This window comes from Barbus barbus, assembly GCF_936440315.1.
Source record: "Barbus barbus genome assembly, chromosome: 47".
Taxonomy (NCBI): domain Eukaryota; kingdom Metazoa; phylum Chordata; class Actinopteri; order Cypriniformes; family Cyprinidae; genus Barbus; species Barbus barbus.
Genome location: NC_136725.1, coordinates 13,852,906 through 13,879,051, shown reverse-complemented (window position 1 = coordinate 13,879,051; position 26,146 = coordinate 13,852,906). Strand labels below are relative to the sequence as shown.

At 36.6% G+C, this 26,146-nt stretch overlaps 3 protein-coding genes across 5 annotated transcripts; 2 read left to right on the top strand and 1 right to left on the bottom strand.

Moving 5' to 3' along the window:
• Positions 1–602: 602 nt before the first annotated feature.
• On the top strand, positions 603–11,761 carry LOC306866091 (STE20-like serine/threonine-protein kinase). 2 transcript variants are annotated; one of them, XM_079411099.1, is made up of 17 exons: positions 603–953; positions 2,362–2,526; positions 3,156–3,204; positions 3,288–3,437; positions 3,514–3,586; positions 3,829–4,023; positions 4,115–4,289; positions 4,870–6,735; positions 6,818–6,948; positions 7,025–7,148; positions 8,238–8,417; positions 8,505–8,634; positions 9,542–9,666; positions 9,762–9,947; positions 10,023–10,148; positions 10,234–10,347; positions 10,432–11,761. In XM_079411099.1, the coding sequence occupies exons 1-17, from the start codon at positions 804–806 to the stop codon at positions 10,555–10,557; spliced, it is 4,065 nt and encodes a 1,354-aa protein (XP_079267225.1). In that variant the 5' UTR covers positions 603–803; the 3' UTR covers positions 10,558–11,761. The 2 variants fall into 2 exon arrangements, with proteins under 2 accessions (XP_079267225.1, XP_079267226.1); XM_079411100.1 differs by having other exon boundaries at positions 608–953; positions 2,362–2,531.
• On the top strand, positions 11,282–14,682 carry prnpb (prion protein b). The gene is made up of 2 exons (XM_079411101.1): positions 11,282–11,339; positions 12,481–14,682. The coding sequence occupies exon 2, from the start codon at positions 12,488–12,490 to the stop codon at positions 14,492–14,494; it is 2,007 nt and encodes a 668-aa protein (XP_079267227.1). The 5' UTR covers positions 11,282–11,339; positions 12,481–12,487; the 3' UTR covers positions 14,495–14,682.
• Positions 14,683–19,994: 5,312 nt separating this feature from the next.
• LOC306866222 (ras association domain-containing protein 2-like) lies at positions 19,995–25,600 on the bottom strand. 2 transcript variants are annotated; one of them, XM_079411325.1, is made up of 11 exons: positions 25,384–25,599; positions 24,505–24,539; positions 23,769–23,854; positions 23,601–23,676; positions 23,375–23,526; positions 22,425–22,483; positions 22,162–22,310; positions 21,930–22,083; positions 21,730–21,851; positions 20,672–20,769; positions 19,995–20,587 (listed from the first exon to the last, which is right to left on the bottom strand). In XM_079411325.1, exons 3-11 carry the CDS (start codon positions 23,822–23,824, stop codon positions 20,533–20,535), a joined length of 921 nt encoding a protein of 306 aa, XP_079267451.1. In that variant the 5' UTR covers positions 23,825–23,854; positions 24,505–24,539; positions 25,384–25,599; the 3' UTR covers positions 19,995–20,532. The 2 variants fall into 2 exon arrangements, with proteins under 2 accessions (XP_079267451.1, XP_079267450.1); XM_079411324.1 differs by lacking the exon at positions 24,505–24,539 and having other exon boundaries at positions 25,384–25,600.
• Between the last annotated feature and the right edge of the window lie 546 nt (positions 25,601–26,146).

Sequence of the window (26,146 nt, the reverse complement as noted above, 5' to 3'; positions counted from 1 at the left end):
AAAAAAAAAAAACTTTTATTTTTAGAGATTCTAAAAAGATTCAATAAGTGTTCCATTAATAAATAAATAAATGAAATAAAATTAATCTGACTATTATTATATATTATGTCAGACTTTACGAGGCTAAATATGTGAAAGTGGAACCATCTAGTGGTTAAAGTGGAAAAGTGGAAAATCTTATTGATGACCTGTTTCAAGACCCGTGGTGGATTTTTTTTCATTCATTTTTTCAAATAATTTGACAGAGTGATTTTAAGCCAGTAGGTGTACAGTATGTACAATTTGGAGATCCCCTAACACATTGTTAAAACGCTGTTACTAAGTTTGTTTTTGAAACCATTAGTAAGAATGGGGCCATGTGAACACAGTACATCTCACACAGAACAATCTGCCTTTCTGAAACAGAACACAACACATGCATCCTGAAATCATTCATATCTGTTTATCTATATCATTATGCTTTCTTACACAAGTAATGACACTATGGCTGCTGAAAACACACTACAATAGATGACACAAACTAAGTACATCTCTACAGACGCGTCCTACACATTATTGTGGCCCATATTTTTAAAGGATGTGGTTGCTACTTGCAGCTTCCTGTCGTGCTCTGAGGTGCGCATGAGGAGCGACGTGACAGTCAAAAACATCTTTGCTTTGGAGATATTCAGACGGTTGTCTTTTGTGTTGTTTTTAGTTTGGGCAGGGGTTCTGGTAGTAGAATAAGACATTGAGGACCACCGACTGACAGAAAAGGACTGGGATTTCTTAAGAAGTTGGGGTGAATTTAAAGGGAGGGAGCCATGGCCTCCCTCCTGATGCGAATCTTTCGGTTGGGTGTGGAGAAAAAGCGAGTTCGGCACTATGAAAACCTGAAGAGGGATGTGGATCCACACCAGACGTGGGAGACTATGGGAGAACTGGGAGATGGAGCTTTTGGGAAGGTCTATAAGGTAAGGGGTTCAAATCATGAGGTTCAGTTTTCTGTTAAATGCAAAAATAACAAAACACACTTGTAATATATTTCTCTCCGGCCATTTAATTCCAACTATTTTTAAGGGTTTAGATTAATTCAAATAATAAAACTAGTCTGGGCCTTTAAAGTGGCGTAGCCTGATCTAATCTTTGGGGTTCTTAAACCATTTAAGAAAATTAATGTTTATTTATTTTATATTATTATGTTTAAATATTCATTTGTGTTTTGTTTGAGTTCAATCTGTTAATTAAGAAAGAAAATTGTAAACTTCATAAGGGGCGTGTAAAATTTGCATTTTTATTTTAATATGTAGACTATATATATATATATATATATATATATATATATATATATATATATATATAGGTCAATTATCAATAAAATAAACAAGAAGAAGAAATAAAGGTCCGTGTGGAATGAAGTGCGTAGCAAAAGGAAACCCACTTCCATGCTTCTGCGGCGGTGCAGCCTAAAGAAAAGGCCTAAAATTGCAGGCTACATCATTACACCAATAGTTAGTGTCAAATGACGCTAACAACTCATAAGTACCGTCATTTGACACTAACTATTGGTGTAATGATGTAGCCTGCAATTCTGAAGGTTTTGTTTTTTTGGCTCCCAGAAAATTCTTGAAAGTCTTTGGTTACAAAAAGAATCTAAAGAGAACATTCCTAGAATGTTATTATTTGGTTCTCAAAAGTAACCACAAGGGAACGGCAAGGGAGGACCGGATGTTTGTGGATGATGAGATACATAATTTGTGGTTTAGGTTGTCAAAATGATCATTGTTGTGATGTCATTACACAATGAACACATGTATAGCTTATACACAATGTGTAAACAAATGGAGCAGTTTAGATAATCTATTTTAACACAGTCTACCCATTTACAGTATAGATCTAGAAAACACTTTATTTGAACAATTCATTAAACTTTATTTTAAATAAACATGTAAGTAGAAATGTAACAATTCTTGCAAAAAGTTACCTGTAAAATTGACAAGACAGTGTAGCCTTTATGAAAAACATATTCATGCACATTGCTTATTTATAGGTTTCTAAGGTGACAGAAAATGGGGGTTCAGGGCTACACTGTGGTTAGGCAACTTCCTGTCAAACCAAAATGTGAAAGATCAAAGATGGCTTCCTGTTAGCGATTTCAAGCTCATATAAACCTATCTTTCTTCATAGCTTTCTGAAAATGAATTGCACCTTGCTGCTGTACAACTTTCAGCATCTTTGCAGTGTGTATATCTTTTTGCATCATGGCCTGCATCTGTACAGCTGTTAAGTTCTACTTCCTAGCTTTTATAACTTTTCTTACTTTCTTGCACTTTTATCAGAAATGACAAAGGCAAGTGTTACAGTAAATGCTGTTGATCACAGGCACAGAATCAGATTACGGGGGTCCTGGGAGCTGTTAAAGTGATTGAAGTGTGCAGTGAAGAGCAGCTGGACGATTACATCACTGAGATAGACATCCTAGCATCCTGTCGCCATACAAACATCATCTCATTGCTGGACGCCATCTTCTTTGAGGGCTGGCTGTGGGTAAGGTACATCTGTTTATAGCCTAGGTGTTTTTCCCACCAGCTACAGCTACACGTGTTGAGAGTTAATGCTTATTAAAAATTTACCAGAAGTCCCCCCCCCATTTATTTATATGGTCTATGAAGACATTCATAGCCCCAAACCCCAAAAGATGTCTTAAGCTTCCAATACAGTTTTGTATTTATATCATCATGACATCTTTTCTAAAGACAACATTTTTAACAAGTTTGGGAGGTTTTTTTTTGTTGTTGTTGTTTTTCCAGCGTTGGGGAAAGTAACTTTTAAAATTAATGCATCACAGAATTGCGTTATTCCATAAAAAATGACATTTTCATGGAAAGTAGCATTATGTTACTTTTACATCATGTTTGTAACCTGGCTGGGGTTTCTTTTTCGTTTTTTTAAATAATAACAAAGTAACTTGAAGTACTTATTTGAAAAAGTAACTTCTTGTAAATGCAAAAGTTACTAGTTACTTGAAAAAAGTAATCTGATTATGTAATTGTGTAATATGCGCTACCCACAACACTATTTTTTACTTTCTGCATAAATAAAGGCACATTCGTTTATAGTTTGACTATTATAGTGTTTAATTTTTTTTTTTGTGAATCTATGCTTTGTCTTTTTAGATCCTGATTGAGTACTGTCCTGGGGGCGCTCTGGATGATATCATGTTGGGTGGGTGACTTGGCACTTTTCAATCATTTATGGTAGTATCTGTATGGCATTATCATAATTTCTCCATACTGTGTGTGTTTCAGAACTGGAGCGTGGCCTTACAGAGCAGCAGATCAGTGAGGTGTGCTGTCAGACTCTGCAGGCTCTGTCTTACCTGCACCAGCATCACATTATACACCGAGACCTGAAGGCGGGCAACATTCTGCTCACCATGGATGGACAAGTCAAACTAGGTACAGATATACTGTTCTCTCACATTTTTGAGTCTAAATGCAGTCTGTGCTTTATCTATTATTCTCTTTCATACAGCTGACTTTGGTGTGTCGGCAAAAAATGACTATACCCTCCAAAAACGATCAACTTTCATTGGAACTCCATACTGGTGAGACTCTCTTACGCTTGATCAAATGCTCTCGCTGTCATCATTTACTCATGTTATTTCATACAAGAAAAAACTTGTACAAATGAACATGAGGCTGATTTTGGGTAAACTATACCTTTAAAGGAAAGTCTAACTATTGAACCTCATAAAAAGACACACTTAAATTACGTTTATAGCGATTCCTTTATTTAATACAACCCCCCTGCCAAAGAACATTAGATCATAATATTTTGTCTTTAAAGGATGGCACCTGAGGTGATAATGTGTGAAACATCGAAGGACAATCCCTACACGACTAAAGCTGACATCTGGTCATTGGGCATCACTTTAATTGAGGCCGCCGAGATGGAGCCTCCTCATCATTCTCTCAACCCCATGAGGGTCTTGCTGAAGATCACCAAATCTCCACCACCCACACTCTCCAATCCTCGCCAATGGTGAGGGCTTCTTCATCCCTTCTCTAGATCTGCTGGGGTTGAGGCTTAACATTATACATTATTAACACTATATCTTGATTTTTGCCATCAGGTCATCGCATTTCCAAGATTTTCTACGGAGGTCCTTGCAGAAGAACCCAGAGTCTCGTTGGGGAGCCCAACAGCTCATGGCCCACCCTTTCTCTTATGCAGGACGAGCTGGACGAGCCCTTAAAGAACTCATCGCTGAGGCCAAAGCAGAGGTCACTGAGGTCATAGAGGCTGAGGTAAATACATAGGTCAATGACAAGAACATGCTGTTATTTTGAACTTTCTATTCATCAAAGAATCCTGAAAAAATGCATTGCATTTTCCACAAAAATTATTTAAGCAGCACAACTGTTATCAAAATTGCTAATAGTAAGAGATGTTTATTGAGCACCAAATCAGCATATTAGAATGCTTTCTGAAGGATTACACTTTAGACTGGACTAATGATGCTGAAAATTTAGCTTTGCGTCACAGGAATAAATTACATTTTAAAATATATTAAAATAGAAAACAGTTATATTAAGTTTTAATAATATTTAACAGTATTACTGTTTTTACTATGTAGTTATTAAGTAAATACGGCATAGGTTAGACTTATTTCAGAAACATCTTAAACATCAGAAAACTCTCACTGACCCCAAACATTGAGTGGTGGTGTAATTCAAAAATAATAATAATAATAAAACATGATTTTTACTTTTTGGTTACACCACATGACATTTAAAAGTCGCTATCACCTTTTGCTGGACCTGTCAAACCAACATAATCCACTTGTGTAGCAGTAATGCCTCTTTTTCTGCATCTTTTTATTTACAGTCTTTGTTAAATCTTGAATGTTCTGCCAAGGAGATGATCGCTACAGAGTCAGAGCAAACAGTGCCACAACCAGGACAAGCAGTTGAAGATCATGGACCACTAGAACCCGAGACCCCACAGAAAACCTCTGTTCCAGATGCTGTTCCTCAGTCTCCCACCAACTTAGAGCCAATAGCTGAGGTTAAAGTAACCCGCAGGGCTTCCCAGGCCACAAACAAAGCTCAGAAGAGGGCAAGACGCCTCTCGGTTCCAGGAAATCTGCTCTCGTTTTTGACTGGAGGCTCCCGTCGCAAATCTGCATTCTGGGGTGACAATTCACCTCTTCAAGGAAGTAAGGACTCCGAAATTTTAAGTGCAGCTCTGGGAACTGTGGGAACTTGCCCTTCAGATTGCAAAGAAAGTGAAAGCACTGACAAACTGAAGGAGCAAACATCTGACTTAGTTGATGCTCCAAGTAATGAGGCTGCTGACATCAAAGACAAGGAAGCTAAGGAAGAAACTGACAAGGAGGTAGCCCAGAACTCAAACCACTCAAGCACATCAGAACAAACAGAGTTACCAACAGATTCCACTGAAAAGGAAACACTAGATCATACCAAGGAGGACACTGACGCTGATGAGGAAAATGTGAAGTCTGATGATTCAGGAAACAATGACCAAACATTTTGGAAATCCCTCCAAATACCTGCTATTATCGACAAAGACACAGCACATCCACAGAGCACACCGGTTATAGCTTTGTGTTTGGAAACACCATTAGCTAAAAGAACTGAAAAGAATGAGGGAAATTATAAATACGAGTACCTCGATTTGGCCTGCCCTTTGAAAGCTTGCAATTCTCCCCCTTTTTTAGATATAAACAAAATCTTAACTGTAGGGATGACTCCTAATAATGTTCCTGAAGAAGTTCCTGACCTCAGAAAAGCACAACAGATAACGGAACCATCTGAAAATGATGCTGTTGAAGGAAGAACTGAGGAAGATGTAGAAGAACCAGGAGAATTGGAGACAGATGGAGGAATGGTGGATACACCAAAAGAGGAAAGCAGTGAAAATGGCAAGGATGTTAATGTAGTGACAGAAGAACATATAACTGCCAATGAAGATGACATTACCATGAAGGTAGAGTGTGAGGATGTCAATGAAGCCATCGAGGAAGAGCATGTTACTACTGAGATAGGCCATGAAGAAGTCAACTCAAGCAATGAAAAACCTGAGGAAGAGGAAAGCTGTGAAAAAGACCAAGATCTTTGTATAGAAACAGAGGAAGAGGAGCATTCATTCAACAAGGAAGATGTTACCGTGGAGGTTGAACATGAAGATTTAGACTCAAGAAACGAAAACAGCGAGAACACAAGAAAATCTGATGAGGAAGTAGAAATACCAACCCAAGATGAGATGACCACTGATTCACAGATGGCAGAGATACCATGTCAAAATAAAGAAGACACCAGTTCTGAAGGAGAAAAGATCATCATTGGTAATGAAAGAGATGCTGCTGGTGATCACGACAGAGCAAGTCCAACAGAAGTCTGTTCTGAAAAGAAAGAAGATGAGACAGATTCAGAGGAACCTGAACAAAAGCTTCAAACGAATACTAATAGTGTACAGAACGTTACAGAAGAGCAATCAAAATCTCTTGGTGAAGATACAACAGATGTTTCTGGACCAGAGTTGAAAAAGCAAGTGATGTTTGCAGGTCAAGAGGACAAAAATGAGCAAGAAAGGCCACTTGCAAATGGCCTAAAAATTTTAGAATTAATACCACTTCATGAATCTAATGGATCCACACATAAGGAATCTAATGAAGACATAATTGCACCTCTTTCCCCTACTGAGCCTCCACTGTCTCCTGGAATTGAAGGGGTAAGTCTGAAACAAATGACTAGCTAAAAACTACCAAGCTAATTCGACATGTACAAACTGTTCTCTTTTTGTATTAACTCAGGAATTGCACCCAAGCAGGAGAACCGTTAAAAGGACGCGTAAATTTATGGTGGACGGTCGTGAGATCAGTGTCACCACTTCCAAAGTGGTTAGTGAGGGGGACAAGATGGAGCAACAAATGCGCTGCAACAGGTAATGAGTCATTATGCTTTATAGTGGACATGGATAAATGGAATTGTCACATTCATAACTTCTTGGGTGTTTGCAGACGGCAAGAACTGCATGCGTTGAAACTCTTGCAGAGAGAAGAGCAGAGAGAACATGCCCAACTTGAGCAGAAACTACAGCAGCAGCGAGAGCAGATGTTCCGCCACATAGAACAAGAGATGACTGTAAGCCACAAGCACCAAAGCCCTTTGACCTTAGTTAACAACTTAAGACATGCTATTAAACAGAAATTTTTCCATTCAGGTTCTTGTCTGAAGTACACAACATGACCTTTATACAAGACCTTGCAATGCAAGAACTTTTTTTTACAAAGCAGCTTCTAAAGCACAATTCAAAAGGAATATTTATCAATTTTTCATACTGTACATGTATAATCCCTAAATTCACTTGTAACACACAAAGTATTTGTTTTATTATTTGAAGAGTTTATTTGCAAAAACAGATAACTCTGTTTTTATTCATTTTCTTAAATCATATTTTTTACTGTGTTATCATATATTGTTTTACTGTTAATTAGTTGTTTTTTTGTTATTATTATTTAATCAGAACAACCTAACTGCAGTTTGATTGATATTAAATGGAATGCAGGACAAAAATATATATATATATGTTTTAAACAGAGTTATCTGTTGAACTCTTAATGAACTCTTATTTTTTTAACATTTTTCAATTATTTTATTGATTATTATAATGATATTTAATATAATTCAATTAATTAGTTATTATGTAATATTGTCAGCATAACACAAGTGGAAAAATGTCAACTCAAAAAAGGATTTTTGCCTTTTTATTGTTTACTGGGGAAAACAAACTATTAAAAATTAAATAAAGCTAAAATAAAATAAATTCTAAATATTAGGTTGAAGATATATATATATATATATATATATATATATATATATATATATATATATATATAAACTTGCCTTGGCAATTTACTGTAATAACATAGGTTTAAATTGAAGTACAAAAATGACTAAAAGTAAACCTAAAATAAGTGTATTTTGAATACATTTTTATTATTGTATTGAAGTATAACAAAGAATAAAAATTACAAAAGCATATAATAAAATTACTAAAACAAACTAAAATGAAAACAAAATATAAAAATTAAAGCTAATTCAAAAGACTATAATAGCATAGGAATAATACTGAATTATAAGTATGATCAATGTATTAGCACAGTCTCCTCAATAAGCTGCATGATGTGATTATTCTTAACCATATTCATAACCATAACCATCCTGTTGCAGAGCAAGAAGCAGTACTATGACGGTGAGCTTGAGAGGCTTGAGAAACAGTACCAGCAGCAAAGCAGCCAGATGGAGGCTGAGCACACATCCCGGCTCAGGGAGGATGCACGCAGACTCAAGGCCCAGCAGGAGAAAGAGCTGAGCCGCAAGAGCAGCGCACTAAAAGCAGATCCTAAAGAGGTACAGACTGCTGCATTTACTCACACTTACTGCATTAGGCTCAAACACATGAGGCCAGTCACTCATGTGTGTCTGTTTCTGCTTTAGGAGCAGCGGTTCCTGCAAAAGCAGCAGCAGGAGCTGAATGAAGCTCTGCAGAAGGGCGTTCAGGAACATAAGAGGAAGGTGGCATCCATGGAGTGGGAGATTACAGTCAAATCTCAGCAGCTGAAGCGAGGTAATGCCACTGCTAATACACTTATTTATTATGTAATTTGTACAAAAATCACTATTTATAGCTGCATTTGGTCATTCTCTAAAATACGCTCTTAAAAATAAAGGTTGCAAAAACTGGGTTGCCAAACAAGAACCTTTTCATGAAAAGAACCATTCTTTCTTAGTGTAAAGAACATTTTAATAATCTGAAGAACATTATTCCACTATAAAGAACCAAGAGTGCCACATAAAATGAAATAAATGATCAGTTAATTAAATTAGAAATAAAAACGTAAATAGCTTCTTAAACTTAAAAATAAATGTTCTTAGATGTATGACAAAGCCATGTCTAAAAATATAGTTAAATGTAACACTAAATAATAAATTGATATATATTTTTTAAATACAAATTTGAAATTGCATTAATTTGTTAAAATGAAGGAATCAGTAATCAAATTTGGAATTCCAATATAAAAATGTAACAACAAATAACAAATTGATAAATCATTTTTAAATGCACTGATTTGTCGATTTAAAAAGCGATGTATTTATTATTGTGATGTTACATTTAATGACATTTTAAACATTAAGTTTTTTTTGAGAATTGAAATGTTGGTGGGTTTTTTACCAATAAAAAAAGAATTAATTAAAATAATTAAAATATTTAATTCTGTTTGCTTTTTCTCAGTTTGAGAAATTATTTTAAGGATAACATTTTAATGAGTAAATTCATAATTGATTCATTATTTTATTTTTAATATGGTACTTCAAGTCCTCCATAGGTCATTCAGGTATTTTATGCGTACAGTAAATTTGCATGTACTGTGCACTGTAATAGTAAATAAATTGAGTGAATTGGACACATACAGTATACAGAAGAAGATTTGGTAGTATGTGATTCTAAACATACTGTTTCCTTCCTTCTCAAGCTCGTGAGGCAGTGATTTGGGAGTTAGAACAGCGCCATCTACAGGAGAAGTACCATCTATTCAAACAGCAGGTGAAGGAGCAGTACTCCCTACAAAGACAGCAGCTGACCAAGAGACACAACAAGGTAAATTATCCAGAAACATCCAAAAGCATTATCTTCTTTGTTTTTCTGCATGTTATCCTGACAGTCTTCTGTGGTTCTGTTCTCTTATATGGTAGGACAAGGAGAGAGCGTCTCGGTTCCAGCAAGCTCTACTGGAGGAGCAGAAGTCATTGCAGGCCCAGGAGAGAGTGTCCTTCCAGAAGACCCAAAAAGCTGAAGCAAAGACACATTTGAATCAGTTCAAGATGGAGCTCAGAAAGCTAGATCTGAACGGTCCTGAGCGGCGACAACATCTCACACAGGTTTGGATTCAGAAGAAACAAAACAACATGTAGTAAATTAAACCTATACTTAATAAAATTGGTTTGCCCTCTCAGTTTTTGTCAGAGGAGGAGGCAAGACAGAAGCAAGAGAGACAGAGTCTTCAAGAGAGTCATGAAAACCAATTGAAAGTGGTGCAGGAACAATGTGATGCCAGTGCAGCTGAACTACAGCAGCTTCAGGTATCACCGTCAACTTGGGAACAGCCTTGCAGTGCTTTCATGTTGAGGGAATGTGGTTCTCAGTGTGTGTGTGTTTGGATTTTAGAATGAGAAGCTTCAAATTCTTGTGGACATGGAGAAGAAAAAGATCAAAGCTCTGGAGGATGAACACACTCTGGAGCTCAACGAATGGAGAGATAAGCTTGCTTGTAGAAAAGAGGTATTGGAGGGAATAGTAAAAATGAGAGGTTTAAAGCTTTTTAATTGGGAAAATACATGACGACTGTTGTATGTTTATGTTCAGGTGTTAGAGGAAGACCTCGCTCGCAGACGTAGAGAAAAAGACGGAAACAGGAGACGAGGCAGCGAGCCGGAAAACCGGCATGCAGCTCGCCGTCCAAAGTTCTTCCATAATCTAAGCTTTTCCTGACAAAGTTGAGAAATACTCTAATCCCCAATGTCTTTATAAACAGTATATGTACACTACTTTTTGAAAGTTTCGGGTCACTATGCTTTTTTTTTCTTTAAGAAATGACTATTACATTATTACAGACCCCAAACTTTTGAGCAGTAGTGTATGTATGTATGTGTGTGTATGTTTGTATGGGGCTAGTTGTCACATTGGTAAGTTACAATTATTTGATTTATTTTAGATTCTTTTATTTTTCAAAAATAGTTTAGATTTTTTTTTTCTTTTCAAAAATTGTCCCATCATGACAAGTTATATAATATAGTTGCAAAGGTAGTGTTTTGGTAGTTTTTAAAGTTAATTCACCCTAAGAAAAAAAAAAGACAAGTAGCCTCAGAAAATATTTATATATGCACATTATATATACAGAATATATGGACATTTGGGTTAAATTGCAGAATAGTTTTGTCTGGAGTTTATGTATTTTTGTAAATACGTTTAAAATCTGCTTAGTTATAATTCCTCTGTAAGTGTATTTTGTTGCCTGAAGATGAAAGTTCATGTGTAAATAAAAATGTAATCTATTTTAGACAAAGAGTCTATTCAGATTATATTTCTTCTGGTAGATGTGTGAGAAGCTTTTGAATAGTCACGATCATGCACACAAAAACAGCACACAAGCCTGGGCTGTCTGTAAGACAGCGGAGAAAAGAATTACATAAAGCCACACCCAGACCATGTTTTCAAGATGTTTTCTATTGAGCTGCTGAAGAGACGTGTTCTTCTATAGCAACCTCTTTATGGTAATGTAAATCCTTTCATATTACTAAACATCTGGATGTATGAAAACTTGTAATGTGACATTTGAATTGAATTAAACAAACAGGAGCATAATATTAAAGGTCATTTATACTGAAAATACTTTTAGTTTAATGCATTAAAATGTTATACTGGTAAACCCTACTATACTTCAAAAAGGACTTAAAAACAACTCAACAATGAAATAGTTTGGTAAAAATTGTAATTTTTCATGTAACTTGAAGCTCGTATAATTCTGAATACTGATCTACTGCCTTTTTAAAAATCAGATCCTACTTGAAATGTAGATAAATGTTGTCATACTGCAGGACCATTTAAATTACCTTTAATTTTATTAAAAAATCACGTAAATCTTAACCTTATGTCTTAATGTTAAAATGATATATACATGGTTTTCTTTCTGCCCAAAGAAAAAATGCTTAAGGTCTATGTTAACAGAAGGTCTAACCTCCAAACATGACATTTCTGATATTACATGCAACATTGATATTACATATTTAAATGTTGTAAATATGTAATAGCAGCAATGATTATTCGTTCAAGATGTTTTATGTACAGTAACTCTTGTTGATTTTGTTCTCAGTGCTTATGTTTGAAGTATAGTACCACAACATTTTAGATAATATAATGATGCGTATGCTTACTTTAGGCATTTACAATATCTTTCATTTGAAGATCTTTTTTTTGGGGGGGGGGCTAGGGGGCTTACAATCTCCTAAATTGTGTTATGGACACCAAATGGATAAGTTGAAAGTGCTGTAGGGCCATATTATTTGATAGGAGTGCTTTCCCGTCCATTACTCTCTTGTGTTTCATCTCTGTGCAATTCCTGAGTGCTAAAGGGTCCTCCATGATTGTGTAATGACTTATTTAATGACTTTCTTTTCCAAACAATATGATGGATCTTTTAGATCTCCAATAAATGCAGCTAAAATGCCTAAAGTGCATCTGTTTTCCAGCAATCACTTTCAAAAGTATAATGTTCATTCTTTCTGTCTTGTATACAGTGTCCATTACACTCTTGTCTTGTAATATGTAAAATTGCCTTTGCATTTCAGTAAGCTTATTTCTCTGAATTGTGTGCATATCATGTTTAAGCTAACTCAGTGTGTCTCAATTTGTTAGGACCAAAATGGGGCAGTTATGCAAACTTGCACTGTTTGTTTTGGTTCTGATGGCAGTGATACACAATTCATCAGGAGGACAGACAGGGGGCAAGAGCACCCCTTCCAAGAAGCCATCAAATACGCCGTCACAGGGGACCAAGGTCCAATCTAACTATCCCAGGAAACCTTCCAATCCTGGTGCAGGAAGTAACCCAAGCTACCCTAACCAGCAGCATCCTGGTAGAGACACTGGCTATCCTTCAGCTGGTGGCAACACCAACTGGTATCCAGGAAGAGGGGGATCCAGCCCAGGAGGATATCCCAAACAAAATCCTGGAGCAGGTAGCTATCCTGCTGGCGGTAGCTATCCTTCGGCTGGTGGGAACCCCAATCAGAATCCGGGAAGAGGGGGATCCAGTCCAGGAGGATATCCCAACCAAAATCCTGGAGCAGGTAGCTATCCTGCTGGCGGTAGCTATCCTTCGGCTGGTGGGAACCCCATTCAGAATCCGGGAAGAGGGGGATCCAGTCCAGGAGGATATCCCAACCAAAATCCTGGAGCAGGTAGCTATCCTGCTGGCGGTAGCTATCCTTCGGCTGGTGGGAACCCCAATCAGAATCCGGGAAGAGGGGGATCCAGTCCAGGAGGATATCCCAACCAAAATCCTGGAGCAGGTAGCTATCCTGCTGGCGGTAGCTATCCTTCGGCTGGTGGGAACCCCAATCAGAATCCGGGAAGAGGGGGATCCAGTCCAGGAGGATATCCCAACCAAAATCCTGGAGCAGGTAGCTATCCTGCTGGCGGTAGCTATCCTTCGGCTGGTGGGAACCCCAATCAGAATCCGGGAAGAGGGGGATCCAGTCCAGGAGGATATCCCAACCAAAATCCTGGAGCAGGTAGCTATCCCGCTGGCGGTAGCTATCCTTCAGCTGGTGGGAACACCAATCACTATCCAGGAAGAGGGGGATCCAGCCCAGGAGGATATCCCAATCAAAATCCTGGAGCAGGTAGCTATCCTGCTGGCGGTAGCTATCCTTCAGCTGGTGGGAACACCAATCACTATCCAGGAAGAGGGGGATCTAGCCCAGGAGGATATCCCAATCAAAATACTGGAGCAGGTACCTATCCAGCTGGTGGCTACCCCAATCCGGGAAGAGGCGGTGTTAACCCAGGAGGATATCCCAACCAGAATCCTGCAGGAGGGGGTTTCTCTAACCAGTATCCAGGTAGAAGTGGGTACCCCCAAAATAAGATCCTCAGTCCACGCTATGGAGGATCCTTTGGAGGTGGGGGGTTTGGAACAGGTGGCTCCCCTTTCTCCAATACAGTGAAAAGCATGGGCTATGGCCCCTCTACTAAATCCAAAGGTTTCGCAAAAAAGGCAATGCTAGCTGCAGGCATTGGGGCAGTGGCAGGAATGGCTGTTGGCTATGGAATCGGAAACTTTCCACGCCCCAACTTCCAATTCAGGAGCCCTCAGGAGGAACGTCAGTACAACCAATATATGTATGCACGTCAAGGCACTCATTCTAAAGACAGAAATAACCTAGGAGGACCCAACTATACATCAAAGCAACCATCCCAGGCTCAGTCATATGAGCAATACATGAACACATGCATGAAGAGAAAAGATCTTCTAAAAGAGCAGGATATGACAGTTTCTGCAGATCGCAAGAACATTAAAAGAGATGAGCCACTGACTGACATTGCAGCTGTGAACGACACCACATACCCTATGACTGTCAATGATTATCCAAAGGCTGCTGCAAATCGTGAGGAGGATGATGATGATGATGATACAGTGAGTATCATGCAGACTGGTTACCCAGCTCTCATTGAGCAGATGAAATCTCGGAAGTGTGTTGAGCTGTACTTGGTTTACTCTGAGAGCTTCACGGAGAACCAGAAAGTCGATAACAAGGACAAAAAGGGAAAAAAAATGTCCAAACCTTCCAATAACTACAATGGACACCGTGTCTCTGGAGTGCTTCTGTTGCTCACTACTTTCTGTATGCTTCTTAATGCCACTTAGTAGTGCTGTCAACAATATAATATATCAGAATCAGAATGAGCTTTATTGGCCAAGTATGTTTACACATACAAGGAATTTGTTGCAGTGACAGAAGCTCCACAGTGCAACAGAAAGACAGTAACAGGACAGGACACAGGTAATAAAAACAAAATAACAAGAAATAGCCAATAACCAATGTACAAAGCAGCAAAAAACAAAACAAAACAAACAAACACAATATATAATGTATAATATAGACAACTATGTATGTACAGGTCAAGTATGTGCAAATTAGAAATGAGAAAAATAAAAATAAAATAAGTGAGTGTGGTGAATGGATAATGTATTAGTTATTATTGAGTGTTCATGAGATGTATTGACTGAGGGAAGAAACTGTTCCTGTGTCTGGTCGTTCTGGTGCACAGAGCTCTGTAGCGTCGACCAGACGGTAACAGTTCAAAGAGGGAGAGTGCTGGATGTGAGGGGTCCAGGGTGATTTTGCCAGCCCTTTTGCTCACTCTGGATAAGTACAGTTCTTGGAGAGTGGGGAGGGTTGTACCAATGATTCGCTCAGCAGTCCGGACTACCCTCCGTAGTCTTCTGAAAGACTACTATATATATATATATATATGAATGCATTTGATCCTTCACAAAGACCCACCCCCCTTCGTTACTGTAGCTATGTCCAACAAGCCATGGCACTCTCACACCAAATATCATGTTCTCACGCAATGAGAAATACATGGCAGAGCAATGAGAAAACTGACAAGTGCTGACAGACAAGACACAGAAGGTTACGAAACAAAGTCTCAGCTTCAAATTTTGTAAGAAATTCAAACAATAAATAATTTTTTTTGGCTCTTTAATGTTTTGTGACAGATCACTTTAGCGCCTCAGTTCAAGCGGCAGGTGAAGCGATCATATCTTACATTATATTAGTTATAGCTTGAAACAAACATGAATGAACATCAAAAGTTATCTTGTTTCAACCGTGGAAAGATGTCAATATGCACAATTTTTCAAGTTGAAGTCCACAAACTTTAATCTACTCTCATGTCTGCTTTGTTTGTCAGACAAAAATGGCAGATTCGGCATTATGATTGGTCAAATTGACTGTCAAACTCCCTGTGAAGGGTCAATTGCCCTTCCTTTCCACTCGCTCAATCTAGGAATCCAAAGGTAAAGTTACATTTTAAAAGTTGAGTATATTATCTGTCAAGTTTTGCTTATCTTCTCAAAATACCACAAGTCTTTTTTCTCACTGGCTGTTTAAACGTACAGTATAAAGCAAATAATATATACTGCTATTTGCATTTAATGAATGCATTTTGTTATAAATATTTGTATAACATACAAAAAAATATAGAAATGTAATATTATGGACCCATTTAATTATAGTTATCATTTAAATATATTTTTTTTACAAAAACATCAAAACAACAACAACAAAAATTATAAATTTTTAATTTTTATTAGCTGATAAATTTGTATTGATTATTTATTTTGTATTATTTATTCATATCTTTATATCTTTCAGTAGTTCTCTCTAAATGTTCTTCCCTTGTGAATGTGTGGTGTACATTGAATTCTACAGTAGGAAAGCAATGTTTAAACAATGAAAACTTATGTTTTCAATATTTTATAGATCAAACAATTGCTGGACTGTTTAAAATCCCCTTAGCAAAATGAAGACCATTGCTATGGTAACACCACAGAGAACACTGAGGCCTTCACATGATACATGCAGCGCGTTGCTACGAGACCAGGCCATTCAGAAACAGAACGTCATGATTAGGAGGAAGCAATTGGAGGTTCAGCAAACAAAGTGGACAAGAATATGCAGTCAATTATTTATTCATTTACACTCTGAAAACAGTACAATGAGAACACAGTGACAGGTTTTAAAATGCCTGCCAAAATACACATCAAACCCTGAAACCAACAGAAGAGTATTAAATGACATCACTGGGATGAAAGGAACAGCAAAAGGACTTCTGTTATTTTTCATTTTGTCCATCCCATGACATTTCAGTTAAAAGAGTTTGCATCAAATAATTTTAGGCGTATGAGAGAATGCAAATACTAGCCCTTAAATTAAAGCTGTTTCAGTTGTATTGAATGACATTTGACTAAAATAAATAATTACATAAATAATTAGCCCCTTTCACACAGTAATACCAGTAAATTGCTATAAAAACCGGAACGACTTTACCGTAAAAATGCGCTGTTCTTTTTACCGGTAAAGGACCATTTGCAAAATACCGGTAAATTATGTGAGACCAGAAATGAGTTCTAAACAGCTGCCCCTACCAGTGTTGTGTTTGTAAACATGGATGAGTAAACATGGTCAGTGTTTTTGTTGATATTTTCATTTTTCTGTCAAACTTTCACATTCATGCAGCGCTTTTGGCCCAGAGAAAAACCGAACTACGGTTGTGGCTATAAGGGATACAGCTCCGACCGGAAACTAACAATGAAATGTAATTTTCTACCTATTAGATTGTGTTTTATTAACCCCTACACCTACCCCAACCCTAAAGCTACCCCTTACAATAATGTAAAAAATATTGTTGTACAGTATGATAAAAAATACGCTATATTGATGTGCACATGCCCAGTAACCACAGCTGTCTCCCTTCTAGCCTTAACCCTGAACTACACAGCATGGAGTAAATGCGTCATCTGCATCAGAATGTTATGATTGACCCAGTAGACATCTTATGTCAGTGCATTCTGAACTCGTATGTGCATACCGGTAATCTTCATTCTGCATTCACACGCAGCATCATTCCGGTAATTTCCTGTTACAACTTCGCTTCCTGGTAAATTGCTGGCACAAATTTACCAGTATTTTTGGAAAGGTCCTGTTCACACATAATCTCTTAACGGTAATTTACCGGTAATTTACCATTAAAGGAAAGGGGCAATTATTATAATTAATTATTTAATTTAATTATAATATATAATAAATAAATATATATAATAATTGCTTTTTAAGATTACTTTTAACTTTTGACCTGTAGTGTGTGTATGTGTGGTCTAATGTCATATTTCTCCAAGTAGCCTATATTGCTGGTATACGTTAGTTTCCTCTTCTTCAAACACTCTATCAATGAAAATGATTGCATTTAAAAAAAAATCCTTTCTGCATCTTGTCTCTCTGTGACAAGAATTGCCTCAAACCCTGTAACTCATCCCCACATAAAGACGTGTGTGACTGTTCCGAGTATTATGAGGACGCTGGTCACATGCTCTGAGCTGCCTATGTTCCTGTAATACCGCCCATCCGAGCGATTGTAGTATCCCGGTCCATCAGGGTAATAGCGCCTGTCCTCCTCTGAGGTGCCATCATAGCCGTAGCCATACCTCGGTCTGCCCAGAGAGCCCAGCCCATAGCCGATGGCCGCTCCACCAAGAGCCCCCGCGGCTGCAGCACCCGCCAGCTTCAGGCCCTGCTTGCCTTTGCTCTGAGAAGGAGGCGCTCTGGCTGGCAGACCCACTCCCTTACCCCTGCCACCAAAACCTCCTCCACGCTTGCAGTGTGCCCAAGGATACAATGACGCCAACAGCAACATCCACACCCAAATGATCAGGACCTTCTGATTACCCATCATGACGGGGGTCCTTTCAAAAAACAAACAAAAAATTGGTGAAGAAAGGATTTTCGGTCTGAAATAACTAGTAGATTTTACAACTAATTAGAAAAAAAACATACAGCAAGCAACACATTGAATTCAATGTGAAATTTTGAAGTGGAAAGATTGAAACAGTCTTTTCTTGTAAAACATATATTTATTTAGAAAAATGATTTTACAGTGTAGGAAATTAAAGAAATTTACCAAAAATGGTTTTGTTGCTAATTAGTTTACTATAATAATATTAAATCAATGTAAATGTTAGAGTATTTATTTTTATAACTAATTCAGTGGACTACTAAGTCCGCTGGACGTTCTACAATGAAATTGTTACCTGTTATTCTATTTATTTCAGTACTTCTTTAATAGGATTTAAGATAAGATACTTTATAAATGAAATATATATATATTTTTATTATCAATAAGGATTATTACAAATAATCTGCAAAAAATATGGCACATTAGAATCACAAATTATTTATCTTAATTTCATATAGTCTATTTATTCACACAATTTGGATTCAACATTCAGCCAGTGTAGAAGCTTCCTTCTCAAATAATAAATGTCTTTTTCTCAAAATGAATCTAAAAATGTAAAATATTTTTATGAATCTATCTTTATCTATTTTATTAATATGTAATATTTATTGAAAGTTTTATGCTTTTATATTTTACTTTGGATTAATTATATTAAATATTATACCCTTTTATTCATCAAAATGAAATGTTTGTTTCAGCACAGTTATTATTATTTTATTCAACATAATTATTCAGACAATCACAGTGCGGCGAGCGGCACAAATCATCTGAATCTAATTATACGCTCCATTGCACATCAAAAGACGAGTGCTGACCACTGACAACAAGCAAACGTCCTGAATGATGTAACAATTGACAGACTCACCTAGAATGTGATAGTGCTGCGATCTGCATTTTCTGACACACAATGACCCACTTGTTGTGCCATAAGTATATATTCATTATCATAAATGAATTGAATAACAAAGACATCTATGTTGATCACGTAATGCTTGTTTCACATATTCTAATATTTAAAAATGAAATAAACCAATGAAAATCTTTAGGATATCATTTACTTTATCTCTAAATGCATCATTATATATTATATTTGATTTTCGATTCTAAAAATCTCAGTATTTAGTTCTAAAAACATTTATCCTCTTCCATATTTTGCAAATCTCATCAAAGCCCCATCTGTTGCTACAAACACAAGCATCTTACCTGGTGATAGTGCTGATCACTGGCTTCTATTCACCGCTTGAACTGCTCAACCTTACTGTGAAAAGCTGCTCTATGTTGTAAACAACCACCTTATGGAACCGTCACTCACTCGACAGCAGCGAATGACCAGTCAGGGATGCTGAACAGCCCCGCCCACTCAAGAACAAAGGCACAACAGAGAACGAATTACAGCCTGGTACTAGTCTGACTTTTACTCATTTTAAAGCAGTTTCTATTAAGATTTACATCCCATTCCACCTACACTCTATTTCACCCTAGTGTCTATTATCCCTGGCCATTACGTTTGCATATCTCTGTTGTAATAGTAGCAGATCAGTGATCAGTGGAATTAATAAAATACATAAGGAGAGATTACAAGTCTTTATTCCACATGGAAAATTAATATATATTTTTTAACAATGTGGAGCAATGGGTTAATGTAATGTGGCATAAGATGTATCCTTGCTGAATGGACTGTTATTTTTTTTTATCTCTACTGCTTATACAGACCCATTCAAATGTTAAAAAATATCAGAAATAATAAATGCATTATACTAGGAACAACTAAAGGGATCAATACAATGTTATGAGAGCTTTTACTGAGGTAAATGTGCATGCAATTCACAGAAAATAAATTCAGTAATTGTCTCAAGTGTTTTTATTATCAAGGGCAAAAATGTGCACATACACTGTAATATACATAACAAACAAAAGATATTAAATACTTTTAATACCAATAATCATTATTACAAATATTCTGCAATTAAATAAAGCAAATACATTAGATTTGATTTTTCTTCACATTGTCTGTTTATTCACAATATGGGCTCTACATTATATTAAATTTTGAATGACAATTCTTACGGCTTATTATTATTATTAATATTATTATTATCACTGTGCATGAGTGAAAGTCAAACAATGTTATATTTTTTGACCCATTTGCTTTCCTTTGTAAAAAAGAAGGCTAAGTAACAGTCTGCTGTTTATCCAATGAAGATTATTTATAGAAAGTCTTGGTACCTTTGGATACTGCTGTATTATATATTACGTGAAGATAATAAAAGCCAGTTTTAACTAAAAAAATATTCCTGTTCCTGAGACAGCACTGTTTTGTCACTGTTGGTGCTTTAAGGATGGTGTCCACGAGTGATACATGCCTGCACATCTTCATCATGTAGTTCAATCAGCTAAAGACCGCATGTATTTCTTGATGATACGGCGCATATCTGCATACCTGAAATAAGGGCACAGAAAAAATAAAAAAATGAGTGCACATAATGATTTCAAATGACTGTATTATGTGTGACTCAGTCTGTACCTCTTCTTTAGTTTCTGCATCTCTCTTTCTTCTTCCTCTTGCAGCTTAGCAATGAAGCTTTGTAAAACAGGAAGCTCAAACTTGATGTATTGTGCCACCTTGAGGACAAAACAAAGTATCACAAAAATATATACCTACAAACTTGCACTGTGTACTTGTCACATTGGCTGAATTCAGTGCCCTAACATACTACTCTTACTATTTCTATAATAAATGGTAAGAATTCCGTATGCGATTTTCCTGACCTTCTACTTTAGACAAAATGTGCAGTATACACAACCAGGGACATTATATAGATTAGAATATTTAATCCCAAAATGCGATGTGCATGATTTTCCATTACAAAATGAAAAATTGGAATAAAAATATTAATTGATATTTTATAGATTTTAAATGTATTCGATTTTAGAGACATTGTTTTTTTTTGCACAAAAATCTAATTTATATAAATTAATCTAACTAAATATTTTTTAAATTTGGAAGATAGATAGATAGATAGATAGATAGATAGATAGATAGATAGATAGATAGATAGATAGATAGATAGATAGATCCTAGCATCCTCTAAGGAGGCGAAATTACTCAAAAATGACAGAATTTTATAAATATTTCAATAATTAAATATAGAATTAACCTGTTACAGTTAATGAACACAAAATTTTTTATATGATTATATCGCCAAACAAATAATAAATGTTGTATGTTATTTTTTAAGTCATTTTTAATTAGTTTTATCTTTGAATTGAATGCATTTGTGACTTTTCCAACCAAACAAATAAATAAATAAATAAATGCTGCTGTTCAGAGAAAGAATTGTGAGAAAAAGTAACCATCAATTCAAAGATAGCCTAATGATTAAAATAAACACAACATGATACTAAAATTAAATAAAATTGACATGTACTAATTTGTTTGGAGATTACTAACAATTTAGTTATGTGTTTACTGATTTATCGAAATATATAAACATTCATTGATTTGGCCCAACATAAGACAAGCAGTTTGGGTAGGTAGGTTAAATACAGCTAGATAAATAGATGTGATATTTGGTCTCTTACATCATGGGTGACCTCTTCCACCTGGTCGGTCTCCATTAGGAACATTTTGCTGACCTGTTCACAAGGGCCTTGCAAAACTCTGAGCGCCAAAGGATGGTCATTAGGCTTCAGCTGATGTCTCTCTGAGTGCAGGGAGAGGAATATGAACTCAGGGACAAAAAAATAATACTATGACACATTTAATTTCAGCTCAGACGTACCTCCACTGGTGTGGACGATATAAAGGCTGAATTCATCCGGACTGTTCTCGATCTTGAACTTGTTAAGCAGCACACGCATGACCTGTGCTGTCGTCATACAGCTGTTGATGCGGACATTGGTCACAGAGCCGAACTTAGGAGTAAAAACTGCCGTCTGTTTGACAGAAACAACTGTTAGCAAAAGCAAAAGGGTTTACTAACGCGCTTACAGTTCACGAAACACAACGCCTGCCTTGTGGTTATAAAAATGGCCGTTGAAGGAGCATCGGTTTCTTTTAACTCTCCTGATTCCAAGACGTCGTCCACTAATTCTCCTTCCGCCGACATCACTCTTGGCCCTGGCGATACGATCGGAGTGTTTCGACTCCTGCTGCTCCTCATCTGTCAGATGAGATTTAACAAATCCAACGAGGCAGACACAGTCATTCAGATATTATGCGTAGACAGTGAACACTGGTAAGTTTTTTAGAAAAAAGTCAAGAATGTAGTATTTACCTGCCTCTTCCTTATCTTCACTGAAGTCTTTTGATTGGTCGTCTGCTGTAGCAAACTCACTGGAAAGATATTTTATTTCATTATTAAAAAAAAAACAGAACTTTTATAAACAAACGTTCCGGAGAAAACAATTTTAACTCTTCCATCAGTTTGTAAAGACAAACAAAAAATTGCATTTGACAAATTTACATAGGCTACTGTAAGAAGTGTAGGCCTATAGGGCAAGTGCTCATATTTTTTACTAAAGTGTTTGCTTAGATGAATTGTTGTTTATCTGTAAAATTGCCCACATTTTCCTTTATTGTGGAAATATAACAAGCAGTACAAATGTTGTCAATATTGATAATGAATGTCTTCTGAGCAGCAAATCATCATATTACAATGATTTCTGAAGGATCATGTAACATTGAAGACCAGAGCAATGGCTGCTTTGCTATCTCAGTAATAAATAAAAAATTTATTGAAATATATTTTAAAACTTATTTGATTGTAAATATATTTCACAATATTTTCACTGCCTTTTTGATCAAATAAATGCAGCCTTTGTGAGCATCAAAGAGACTTCTTTCAAAAACATAATACATCTCACTGACCTTAAAGTAGTGTACAAAAAAGATGTGTAGAATTTTGCACAGACAAGATCAAATATACATTTCTATTAATTTAGTCTCAGGTCAAAGTATTTTGGCCTTACTTTCTAAACTAGAAACATAAATGTGCATTTTTATTCTAGTTCCACTGTGAAGGCAAAACAAAAAGCACATTTTTGATTGTTTTTACAAACAGGTATGAAATTAATTTCTGTGGTAATTTACAGATGTTGTTGATATGAACTTATTTACATGTATAACACAAAAGCACCCATACAATAATACAAATTATATAAATAATAAAATAATTCATAATATTAAAATAAAAATCCTTCTTTGCATTAAATATAAATAGCTGACTTGAGTGTGTTGATGTCCGTTTCGGCGCTCAGAGATGTTAATGAGGAGCGTGGCCTGCCTGCCTCCTTCTCATCCTGCATCTGCAGTCTGATTGGCCGGTTTACGCCCCAAAAAACATTGAGCAAGCCCTCTATGATCAACTCTCCTTCCTCCTGTGAGAATCACATAACATTTATGTCATTGGATATATGGCATCCATACAACAGGGTGTAATTTACCAACTAACCTCTCTGTGTCTCAACTGGAGGGCTTCTCCTTTGTAATAAAGGTTGTATGTGTTAAGCTGTGAGAGAAGAGTGCTCCTGCAACCAAAAAGGAGAAAAGAACAGAAAGTCAGGTTTACGAGAACCATAAGAACAAGAAACCTTGCAGTAACAAAGCAAAATACACTTACTTGCTTACAAATTTCTTTTCGCCAATCTGGACCTTGTCTGAATCCTCACTGTCCATGTTGAGTGAGTGGAAAAACACTGGGAAGGCCTGTAAAGTATGAAAGGATGAATTGAAAAAGGATGTTTTAAAACAGCTCCTCTGAGAAGAAAAGTAGACGAGAATCTCATGACTTTTCGCCTCATAATCGCAAAAGGACTCCAGGCAAGATTCGCACACACTGAAACGCACACACACACACACACATGTTGGTTTTTGTGGTTTATGGGGACTCTCCATAGGCGTAATGGTTTTTATACTGAACAAACTGTGTGTGCTATTGCCCTACACCAACCCTACACCTAAACTTAGCCCTTAGACTTTGTGCATTTTTAGATTTTCAAAAAAACACCATTTAGTATGTTTTTTAAGCCTTTTGAATTACGGGGACATAGGCAGTGTCCTCATAAACCACCTTCATATTGTAATACCTCTGTCATACCCATGTCATTATACAAATTTGTGTCCTCATAAACCACATGCACACACACACACACACACACACACACACAGAACGGTCTTACACCACATTACTAAATGATTAAAGGCTGTAACACACATTTAGGTCTAATATTTATATTTTACCATTATTTAGAGTGACATTGTTCATCCTTTTTTACTGCTAATGCGAAAGTAATGAGAAAGAAATGACTAGTACATCACAACCAAGCAATAACATCACAGAATTTGCTCATACACACTTAAAAATGTAGGTTCTTCATTGGCATGTGTGACCCTGAAACACAAAACCAGTCATAAGTCGCATTTTTGTAGCAATAGGCAACAATACATTGTATGGGTCAAAATGATTGATTTTTCCTTTTAATCCAAAAATCTTTAGGATATTGAGTAAAGATCATGTTCCATGAAGATATTTTGTAAATATCCTATCGTAAATATATCAAAACTTAATTTTTGATTAGTAATATGCATTGCTCAGAACTTCATTTGGACAACTTTAAATGTGATTTTCAAAATATTTGGATTTTTTTGCACCCTCAGATTTTCAAATAGTTGTATCTTGGCCAAATATTGTCCGATCCTAACAAACCATAGATCATATTTATAAGATCTTACATATTCAGCTTTCAGACGATGTGTAAATCTCAATTTCAAAAAATTGACCCTAATGACTGTTTTTTTGGTCCAGGCCGGGTCACATATGGTTCCTTTACAGTAATAGTTCACCCAAAAATGAAAACTCGGTCATCATCTCATGTTGTTCCAAACCTATATGACGTTCTTTCTTCTGTGGAATATAAAAGAATATATTCTAAAGAATGTTGGTGACCAAACAGTTATGGTTACCATTGACTTCCATTGTATTTTTGTCTACACATTGTTCATTCTTCAAAATATCTTCATTCATGTTCTACATACAAGTTTGGAACATCATGAGGGTGAGTAAATAATGACAGAATTTTATTTTTTGGGTGATATCCCTTTACATCCATGGAACAATTCAATTGCATACAAGGTTCTTTAGACATTTAAAATGTTCTTCTAACACAGAACTGGTTATTGGTTCTTCATTGGCATCACTGTGAAAAAAGGTCAAGATGACAAAGCAGGTGACTTACTGTTCAAGCAGCACGTGGGAGAATCCAGCAAAGTCAGGGAAAGCAACTCAGACTCTGGCACATGCATCAGATTATGTGACTGTACCAGTCAGCAAACATGGAAGTCTTGGAAGTCATCTGGTCAGCATGAAAACAGCTGTGTCGTGGATGAAAGCGTGCCGTTGACAAGCTAAAGGAGTCTTTGCCCCTCCCTGTAAGACTCTTCCTCATTGCAAACGTTCAGTCAGGAAGTCGCAGCTATTTTCACTCGGGTCAGACTTCCTCCCATTCGCTGCAGATATGCACACTCTGCCCCCAACCACAATTCAACATGCACGCCAAGATAATTACTTGCACAGATAGCCAACGTTCAGATAGTTTGCTGGGCCAGACAGGAAGTACACTTGGGTGAGCACATAAACAGGCCCGTGGATTGATGTTAACACACCGTCCCATGAATGCAAGCCTAGTGAACACATAATATCCTTTATTTAAAGGAAGTGTGGGCTTACCAAATAAATGTAATGAACAGAAATATGCATCATGTAAACATCTTTGTATATTAGTATCTTTAAAATCGCACTACTGTGAAAGTGTTGGGCGTGTCATAAGGCCTAATTCCTGCACTGTTTTTCTGATATCTCAACCAAGTGTATTTCTTTCTCAAAACACAATACTTTTATTCTGAGGAGGCACTTGTTTAATATAGAGAGCCGTATTGTTTCTCTGTGTTTGAGGAAGCAAGGTGACCAAGAAAAAGAGGAAGCTTTATAGGCTGTGATGT